Source organism: Dictyostelium purpureum (genome assembly GCF_000190715.1).
Source record: "Dictyostelium purpureum unplaced genomic scaffold DICPUscaffold_266, whole genome shotgun sequence".
Taxonomy (NCBI): domain Eukaryota; phylum Evosea; class Eumycetozoa; order Dictyosteliales; family Dictyosteliaceae; genus Dictyostelium; species Dictyostelium purpureum.
The window spans coordinates 26,001-36,312 of record NW_003519602.1 but is presented as its reverse complement, the minus strand read 5'-3'; the positions used below and the strand labels follow the sequence as shown (position 1 = coordinate 36,312).

Genomic DNA, 10,312 nt, shown 5'->3' with positions numbered 1-10,312 from the left:
GGCAACAACATTAATAAATTCTTTTATTAGATTGGGATTTCTCTAGTGCACCAAATAATATTTTCTTTCTTCATAATTGGACACAAAAAAGAATTTTGTTTTCATTGTTGTTGTTTGGAATAAGTTAGTCTTTGAATTGAAGGCGATTTTTCTTATGAGTTGAACGATTTCTTTTTGCTGTAGGCAATGTTTTAAAACTTTAAACAAACTACGTATGTCCCATTTGTCAGAGGGATATGATATTAAAATATAATATACCATATCATAATAACCTAAAGATGCAGCACTTTCTAATACTGATGATGTTGGTGTTAAATTTATATGTTTGTAATAGTTGATTAAAAATTTTAAATCTCCATTAAAGGCATTTGTTAAATATGCATCACTAAAAATTAGGTTCCAACTCTTCAAGTATTCAAACTTTTCTATATTCGAAATATTGTTGATCCTCCATTCGACTGGTTTGTTTTCAAAAAGTTCTTTATTCGATAAGTCATCCTCTAGGCAGTTGGCACAAAACATCATTTTACCAAACCTGAATTTGGAGTTTCTGTTGGTGCCGATGTCGCTATTATTAATTAAAAATTCTGCTATTTTTGGTGTTTTAATTAAAAATTTTTGGACCATATAGTCTCTTGGTGAATATCTTAAAATTTGAATAACTAAATCATCTAAAGTTGAATTAAATAAACTATTTGCTCTAATTGATAAATAGTTTTCAATGTTGCTTTTTTTAATTTTATATCCATAAATCTCTATAAATTGGTCATTATTACTACTATTACATTGATCTTGTAAACTTAATTTATTTAAAAGGTATTTTATCATTTCTAAATCGTTGTAGTTTAAAATTTTATCTAATAAATCTAAAATTTCAATTTTTGAAAATGATACTATTTTACATTAAAAAATTAAAGGGTTAGTATGTTTTTTAAAATATAAAATAAAAAATAAAATTGTTATGTGTATTTGTGGATATTTACCTGAATCAATTTCATTTATAAAAAATTTACCAAGTTCTTTTGTCTTTTTTTCATCAATAATTTGTTTTAGTAGTTGAACTAAATGAGCTGTTGTCACAGTGGTTACTGTTGTTAAATAGTTGTACATTTCAATAATTTCATCATTTGAACATTTTTCATAGTTGAACATTAGTTTATTGAGTGTGAATGACCCTTGATTAATAATTCTTTTTAGTACTGGCAAGTTACAGTTTCTTATCAATGCATTTTTATTTTCTGATGAATATTCTAACTTTTTTGGATTAAGCTTGATAATAAGGTCTAAACATTCTAAATCGAGTGATTTCCAGTTAAATATAACTTCGCAATTATTAAAATCAATGTAGTATTTATAAATATTTAAATCGTGATTATCTATATTATCTATATTATTATCTATATTATTATCTATATTATTATTATTATATTTAGTGTTGTAAAAATATTTTTCGTATAATTTTAATCTTTCTAATAATAGTTGTTTATTATCTGTTTTGATTATAACATCAAATGGTATACTATAATAGTCATAAGTGAAATAATATAAACTCCTATTTATTTGATTTATAGAAGAAAATATTATTTTTCTTAGATAATGATTACGATAAACTTTAAAAAAAAGATCATTCATTGTGCTTACTAAATAAAATACATTTTAAAATAAACAAAATAATTTTAATAAATTTTAAAAAAAATAATTTGTTTAAAAAATTTCTTTTTTTTTTCCTATTTTTTTTTTTTTTTTTTTTTAGAAATAAAAAATAATTTATTTTTAACTCTAATCCAAAATTTTTTTTTTTTAATAATTAATATCTATTTTTAATTATTAAATAAATTAAACATTTATTTTCATTAACCCTAAAATTTTTAGAGAACATAATTCTTTTTTTTTTTTTTTTTTTTTTTTTTTTTGATTTTTTTGGTTTTTAGATTTTTTGATCTTTTATTTTATTATAATAATAATTTAGATAATGTAAAAAAAATAAAAATAAAAACACTTAAAAAATAAAAAGATTTCTTTTATTTTACTTTTTTTTTTTAAAAGTTTTTTTTTTTTTTATGAAAGTTAAAAATATGGGAGCTTGTAATTTTAAAAATAGTAAATTACAACAAAAAAATCAACAAAAAATAATATTTTTAAAAATGGGCTAAAAATTATGGTTTTATTTAGATATTTTTTTTTAAGTTTACACAATTAATATTTTTTTTTGTTCATTTTTTTTTTTTAAATTTTTTATAAATTAATTTTATTTAATTCCATATTTTATTTATAAACAATATTTCAAAATGGATACAAATAATAATAATAATAATAATAATAATAATAATAATAATAATAATAATAATAATAATAATAATAATAATAAAAATAAAAATAGAAATAAAAATAAAAATAAAGGGTTTTTAGATATGAATTCTTGTAAAGATTTAATCAATTAAAATTTTAATAATTTATTTTTTTATTAATAAATTTACTTTTATTTTTAAATAGTAAAAAAAGAATTAGGGAAAATGGAGGAAAATGAAGTACCTGCTGAAGAATGCTTTGATCCAAATGCCGAAAACCAACCTGTACCTAAAGATGATTACTATATTCATATTGATATCAAAAAACATAGAAATTCTGGGGGTTGACGTTCCATATCGGATTAATACTTTCATGGGTAAAAAATGATTGTTTTAATCCTAAAAAACATATTACCTTTCTTTCAGATACAGTGGACATATCTACTATGTCTGATGCTGAAAAAAGAGAGAGACTACGTATTAGCAACAAATACTATGAGTTATGGAAGGTTAGAAACTCTTTTTCAATTATAGATTTACATAATTTTATTATAAATTTAGAAACTAATTTTGCAGTTAAGGTAAAAATTGTAACAATCATAGAAAATGAACATAACATTACCAAGCATTTTACAAGAGGTCCACATTAAAAATAATTTTTTAAAAAAAAAAAATTAAATACATTATTAAAAATATTTTTAATAAATTTATAATAAAAATAAAATTTTTTTTTTCCTTTATTTTTTAAAAATTTTCATAGTTATAATTGAACTAATATTTTTTATTATACAAACATTTACAATATTCAAATATTAATAAATAAGAGAAGAATCAAAAGCACACTTAAATATAGTTACTATAAAAAAATTTGGGTTCACATAAAATAAAAAATTCATTTAAAATTTAAAGTGAATTTTATATGAAATTTAATTATTTCATTTTTGATAGCGCCATAATATTTATTAATATTGTTTTGTGAAGGTTATTGAAAGTAAAAATATTGTGCAAATTTTCAAATGTAAAAATTTACAAATTTACAAATTTACAAATTTACAAATTTACCTTTATTTTAAAATTAAAAAAAATATTATTTTATTTTACATTAATTATATTTTTATTTTTTTTTAATTGAAAAAAATAAATTTAATAATTATAATAATAATACAAATATTTTAAAAATGTATAAGGCAAGGATTGCAAAAATGGAGGAACAATATAAAAAAAAAATTAACAGTATTAGTTTACAAATGGAAAGAAGAAGAAAAAAAAAATGTGAAATATGTAAAAATAAGGTTATGGATTTAAAAAAACACTATACTTCATTAAAACATACAAATAATTTAAATAAAATAAAAGAACAATATATTAGCTCAGAAGGAATGGAATCAGATGATTTAGAAAAAAAAAAAGATAATTCAGGATGTTTTGACAGTAGTGAATTTAATACATTTGATGAAATAGAATCAGATGAAGAATTTGAAAATAATGAAGAAAATGAAAATATAGAAGAAGAATTTGAAATGGAACCAGATGAAGAAAATGAAAATATTGAAGATATAAATGAAGGATTAAATTTAGATGATAATGACATTATTTTATTAAATGGTAAAAATCATAGAAAATGAACATAATTATGGGGCATCTTTTTATAAGATTTTTTAAAAGGCACACATTACGGTATCGATATTTATTTTTAAAATTCAAATAATTTTATAAAATTTTTTTTTAAAATTTTTCCCAATTTTTTTTTTTATTTTTATTTTTATTTTTTCCAACACCAATGTAAAATATACATTATTTTAAAACAACAACAACAATAACAACAAATCCACACACATAGAAATTAGCATCGTTGAAGAAATATAGAAAATAGACGCAGATCCACAAACATAAATTAAAACCATTCAATACCCCCAACAGGATCTGCTGTCGTAGATATTATGAATGAAAGGTTTTTAATCAATAATATAAATATTTAGCATATGTTTATCAAATGCACAGCGAACCTATTAAAAGAGATTTTATACTATTTACAAATAATAATAATAAAAACCAATACAATCATGAACTATTGCTCAAATAATAATAATAAATTAATTTTTTTTTTGTTTTATAAAATTTTTTTTTTTTTAAGAAATTAAAAAACCACATAAACCATTATATTAATTTTTTTTTTATAAAAATAATGGCAGCAAATATACAATATGATACTACATGTTTAGAACATCCCCAAAAAACTATAGTTTTTATATGTTCAACATGCAGTGATAATATTCCGGAATGTAGCAAATGTATTATAAGTAGTCATAATGGTCATGTTTTTAAAGATTTAGAGGATATTAACATCAACTTTAAAAAACAAATAAACAAAGATTTCATAACTCAAACTTTACCACAGTTAAGCAAACTTTTGGAAAATAATAATAGTCAGTTAGAAAAATCAGATAATCAATTAAAACAAATTCAAGAAAATCACACAAAGAATTTAGAAACTTTAACAAATGAATTTAATAAAATTAAAGATATTGTTAATATTAAAGAAAATGATTTTAAAAAACTATTAATAACAAAACTTGATGAAAATATAGAGGCTAATAATATTTTCATATCAGCAATAGAAGATAGTAATGAAAAAGTTAACAATATTTTAAATACACAAAATAACAATAAAAATAAAAATCAGAATAACAACCAATTCATAGAAATAGTTAAGCGCAGTCATATTTGTAAAAAGTTATTATCCAATTTTAACAACTATCCACAATATAATGAAGTATCATTGCTCACTAATGAGTCCAATTTCGAGTTAGTTAAAAAAAATATTGATGGGTTTCTTTCTTTAGTTCAAAATCAAAATAATGCTAATGGGTCTAATTCTTTAGATCAACATCAAAAATATATGGTTTGTAAATATTTCTATATATTTATTTTTATATTATAGAGCATATAGTAATACTTTAAAAATTTATAAAGATAGAGGCCTTAGATTTTTCGTATATAAAAATGGTTGCAGTATTGAAAATTCGACCAAATTAATTGCCATATATCCCGGTAGCCATTTACCACCAGTATTTCCTCCAAACGTAACCGAGATTCTATTACCCGATGGTTTTAATCAGTCTCTTGATTCTTTACCCCCATCAGTAAAAGTATTATATTTATTTAATATCAGTTATCAACTAAAAAATAATTCAATCCCCCATACTGTTGAATCTATATATTTTGGTGATGGCTTTTCTCAAGGTTTGGGTTGGATTGATAAATCATTTTACAATTTTCGTCCTCCATACAAAAAGATCTTTTTAGGCAATATAGCATACCCATATTATGATGAAAACTACCAGTATTCTCTCATAATACATTATGACTTAAACTATAGTTTTGAAAAATACACTGGTTGGACTTTGTGCAACATAATAGGAAAATATTCATTCAACTAAAATCATTAAATAAAATAACTATATTTTAAAGAGGCTTTGGTAATACCTCCTCACATTTTATAATGGTTCTTCTATCATTTTTTTTTATCTATAGGTTAAATATATTTTGTGGTTTAATAATACATTGATATATGGTCTAATAACTTTTTTTATAAATTTTTTAGTTTGGATATTTGCAGTTAATATCACTCGATTTTTTTGATAATAAGCCTCTAAAACTGTATGTATAAGATGCTGCCTCTAAAACTGTAATGTTTATTTTACTCAATCAAAGATCTAACAAACAGTTATATAGAAGTAAATGACTCAGTCAGAGATCTAAAAAACAGTCACTTAGAAGAAATGGATATTACTAAATATAAAGATCCTCAATTTATAATTCAAGAAAAAAATCTCGACTCAATCAAACATAAAAAAAACAGCTTTTTAGAAGAACTTGATGATATTCCTTTAGTTAAAAAAGATTTAAAAAAACAAATATAAGTTTAAACATTAAATTTTTTATTTTAATTTTATACTAATCAATAAAAAATGATAAAACATGATAAAATATGAAACCAAAAAAATAAAAAAATTTAAAGTGTATATTTATTTTATTTATTTTTAATTTAGAATCTATATTTGATGGATCATTGACTGATTGTGGTAAACCTGCCCTAGATTGAACTTGAGAATGTAAATTTTTATTGTGTTGGAGAGTGTTTTGATAATTTTTCTTTTTCAATACGTTCTTTATCTATTCTTTCTTTTTCTTTCTCTATTTTTTTTCTCATCATTATCAAATTTATTTTTTGTTTGTATTGCATCAGGTTCCAGTGGTCTCTACTTCATCAGTTGATTACTAGTTTATGCTCCTTTAGCCCTATATAATTGTAAACTGGTGAAGTATTTGATGGTAATGATGAAATGTGTACTCTGAATTGATAACCATGTAATTTAATTTCTGATATTTAAATATCAGCTCCATCTCTTCTGTATTTACTCTTATTGTACATCAAATGTATACGGTTCAGTTTGCATATAATATTCTCTTGGTGACTGAGAATAATTATAATCCCTAGTTTTAATGAGCTGATTTAAATTTTTATGATTTCTAAAACAATTAAATGTCTAAGGATTGGCTATATGATAGTGGATTGAACAATTCAGGGAATATTTTAACTATTAAACTATACATCCTTTCCTCCACATAAAACTGATTGAGAGAATCTATCGAATGGATTATACCTGTAGAATATGTGCTGATTGCTCTTTATAAGTTTTTCTAAACCTTCAAAATTTGAATACTTGAGACATTTCTTTATTAATTCATAGGTAATCTTTTAGTGGTCTGCTATGTTTGAATTATCTAATGCCTCTTGAATATTACCGATATTTAATGTTTTTAAATGTAGTAGTAAATGATTTGTTGGTGATTTAATTTCTTTTTAATTAAATTTCTATATGATGATGGTGGTGGTGGAAGTGTTATATTACCATTATTAATTAAAAAGCTATTACTGTTTTTATTGTTGCAACCGCTACTACCGCTACTCCCATTGCTATCATTAATATTACAACTGCTTATACTACTACAACTTGCGCTTCGGGCTAAACTGATACTATTATTATTTAGATTGCTATATTCACTAATACTACTATTTAAATTATAGTTACTATTACTATTTTTTAAAATGAATGTTGTAGATTCTGGTGCTGCTGTTGTTGTATTATTGTTACTATAACTATTTTTTAAACTGAATGCTAATGCTACTGTTGTTGTATAACTATTACTATTAATATTGTTTAAACTGAATGATGATGGTGATGATGATGATGAAGCTGCTGTTGTGTTATTATTGTTATTATTGATATTGATATTATATGGTTCTATGATATTTACTCGATATTTTAAAAGTAATTCTAATGATTTAATCGATGATATTGAAAATCTTTTTTTATTATTTGTGTAGTTTGGTAAAAATGTTGGTACATTCATTGATAGGAAATACTCCAATGCTTCTATATTATCTAAAGAGTATGCACATTCTACTAAATCAAAAATGTGTATCTGTTCTTTTCTTTTCGTATAGTAAACTAATTAAATTTACATCTCTATTAGTCTCTAAAAAAAACTTTATCTAGATTTTATTAATATATTCATCTACCTGTATTATAATTAATCTCTATAATTTGATACTTTTTAATGATTATGATAGAATCCTTATATTCTTTAAACCTGTTTCATAATTAAAATTTAAATTAATAATCGAATCGAATCACTTTATATATTTATATTTTTATAACATACTTGATGATTGAATAGAATCCAATTTTCCACAGTATCGAACATGATTTAATTCTACATCCAACTTTATTATTATTATGGTTTGATTATAGAATATAAAACGAATGACAGTACCATGTTACCATTTGATATAGATTCCATTGAATAATCACTTATTTTATTGAAACTAGTTATTGGTGATACGTCTACGTGTGGTAATTTAGTAATTGTATTATTTTTAATTAGTATATCATTATATATTAAACAATTTTAGAAATAGCATGTGTAATTATTTACCTTAACTGATGTGTTTTTGTATTTCGCTTAATATATATATTTGTTTCTCTATTTAGAAAAAAAAAAATTTATCATTACTATTACTTTATGTTTCTATTATTATAATAGTGCATTCTATAAATAATGAAATATTAAATAAAAAAAATAAAAAATTCAAAATTATTTTTTTTTTATTTTTTTTTTAATTTTTTTAATTTTTTTTTTTTAAAAATAGCACTTACATTGATTGCAATTTTTTTATTTTAATAATTTAATTTTGGGGGGATGAAAGTAAATAAAAAGCATTGGTAAAATTTTTAAATATTTTTAAATTATTTTTTATTTTTATATATTGATTGGATTATTTTTTATACATATATTGTTATTTTATTATTATTTTTATTTTGTTTATTATAAAATAATGTATATGGTGGTGCAATATTATTTTTAGAAAAAAAAAAAATAAAAAAAATAAAAATGTATTCTTATAATAATAGCAACAATAGTAATAATAGTAAAGATCAAAATTTTTTATAAAATGGAGAAACAAATATACTAAATTCTTTGGATCATATTTTAAATATATTTGATAAGTTAAAACCATTGGATTGTTTCACTATTTGAACAATATTAACGAAAGCTGAAGTTTTCATACAGTTTTCTTTATCTAAACTATTTATGTTCTATCTTTATTGCTTGGGCCGAAGGCAAATGTATTGAGATTCATATATATAGTTGATTAGATTGGTATCTTCATTGGTGTTTAGTCTTTAGTTGGATCTAAGTTTAATCTTTTTTTTGCCAATGTTTTTTTTATACATGATAACCGTGCACACTAGTGTCTATAATAAGAGCTGATCAGTACATTCATTAACATTTTTTAAATCTTTACATGAACTTGCAATTGATTTGAATTTTACCTTAGCTGATTTACCCGAGATCGAAAGACATTGAAAGAATTTGAGTTTCTGCGACTTTGTGACTTTTTATGATTGTATTTTGAAATTATTATTATTATTGAGCTATGGTTTGTGGTTGGATTGGTATTTATTATTATTATTTGTAAATAGTATAAACTCTTTTAATAGGTTCGCTGTGAATTTGGTAAACATTGGCTAAATCTTTATATAATTGTTTAAAACCCATTCATGATATCGATGACAACTGATCCTGTTGGGCTATTGAATGTTTTTAATTTATGTTAGTAATTCTGTTTCTATTTTCTATATTTCTTCACGATGCCATTTTCTATATGTATATGGGTTTGTTGTTATTGTTGTTTTAAAATAATGTATTAATTTACCTACTTGTTCTCGAAAGTTTTAAACATATTTTCACTAATGTTAAAATTATTATTTATCGGATGTACTTTAGTTTACATTATTAAAATTATTTATGTGTTTGTTTGTTGTGTATTGAAAATTTATTGTATTATGCTATAGTTTACATTATTAAAATTATTTATGTGTGTGTTTGTTGTGAATTGAAATTATTTATGTTGAATTAAAAAAAATAAAATTAAAAAATAAAAAAAAATTTTAAAAAAAATTTTAATAGATTTTAAAAAAGCCAAATTATTTTTTTATTTAAAAAAAAAAAAATCAACCCAAACTATTATCTCGGAAAATATCTTTGTTTATTAAAATAAAAAAAAAAAACAGCACTTTTCCCCTATTTTAATTTTTTTTTTTTTTTTCAAACACATAAATATTTTTAAACATGGCAAATACGATCGATAATAATCACAAGTAAGTAAATTATCATAAAAATTTAAACAACATCCACTGGGTGTTACTAACCGAATTAATTTTTATTAATATATTAAATAATAGGTTGACCAACTAAAATTTTTAACAATTCATTACATCTATTTAAAATCGAATTTAATATTGCAAAACAAATATATTTACACATAGATCAAGAAACAACTTGTAATCGTGTGCTATTCCCAATAAATTCTTTGTGTCCAAATTATATTTATGCTGTTAGTGTTACTCTTAGAAATTAAAATGGAATAGATTCATTCATAATCTGCATTGTAA

The 10,312-nt window shown here is 21.6% G+C and overlaps 5 protein-coding genes across 5 annotated transcripts; 3 read left to right on the top strand and 2 right to left on the bottom strand.

The window, feature by feature from the left end:
- Nucleotides 1–42: 42 nt before the first annotated feature.
- Nucleotides 43–1,632, bottom strand: DICPUDRAFT_155848 (uncharacterized protein; the record flags this gene model as incomplete). The annotated part of the gene is made up of 2 exons (XM_003291203.1): nucleotides 43–893; nucleotides 984–1,632. 2 exons carry the CDS (start codon nucleotides 1,630–1,632, stop codon nucleotides 43–45), a joined length of 1,500 nt encoding a protein of 499 aa, XP_003291251.1.
- Nucleotides 1,633–2,285: 653 nt separating this feature from the next.
- DICPUDRAFT_92645 (uncharacterized protein) lies at nucleotides 2,286–3,034 on the top strand (the record flags this gene model as incomplete). Its single annotated transcript, XM_003291216.1, has 2 exons — nucleotides 2,286–2,421; nucleotides 2,494–3,034. The coding sequence occupies 2 exons, from the start codon at nucleotides 2,289–2,291 to the stop codon at nucleotides 2,634–2,636; spliced, it is 276 nt and encodes a 91-aa protein (XP_003291264.1). The 3' UTR covers nucleotides 2,637–3,034.
- A 432-nt stretch (nucleotides 3,035–3,466) lies between these two features.
- On the top strand, nucleotides 3,467–3,913 carry DICPUDRAFT_81936 (uncharacterized protein; the record flags this gene model as incomplete). Its single annotated transcript, XM_003291215.1, has 1 exon — nucleotides 3,467–3,913. The coding sequence occupies one exon, from the start codon at nucleotides 3,467–3,469 to the stop codon at nucleotides 3,911–3,913; it is 447 nt and encodes a 148-aa protein (XP_003291263.1).
- A 560-nt stretch (nucleotides 3,914–4,473) lies between these two features.
- DICPUDRAFT_155845 (uncharacterized protein) lies at nucleotides 4,474–5,728 on the top strand (the record flags this gene model as incomplete). Its single annotated transcript, XM_003291214.1, has 2 exons — nucleotides 4,474–5,194; nucleotides 5,232–5,728. The coding sequence occupies 2 exons, from the start codon at nucleotides 4,474–4,476 to the stop codon at nucleotides 5,726–5,728; spliced, it is 1,218 nt and encodes a 405-aa protein (XP_003291262.1).
- A 1,322-nt stretch (nucleotides 5,729–7,050) lies between these two features.
- On the bottom strand, nucleotides 7,051–8,874 carry DICPUDRAFT_155843 (uncharacterized protein; the record flags this gene model as incomplete). The annotated part of the gene is made up of 4 exons (XM_003291202.1): nucleotides 7,051–7,151; nucleotides 7,205–7,756; nucleotides 8,019–8,079; nucleotides 8,827–8,874. The coding sequence occupies 4 exons, from the start codon at nucleotides 8,872–8,874 to the stop codon at nucleotides 7,051–7,053; spliced, it is 762 nt and encodes a 253-aa protein (XP_003291250.1).
- Between the last annotated feature and the right edge of the window lie 1,438 nt (nucleotides 8,875–10,312).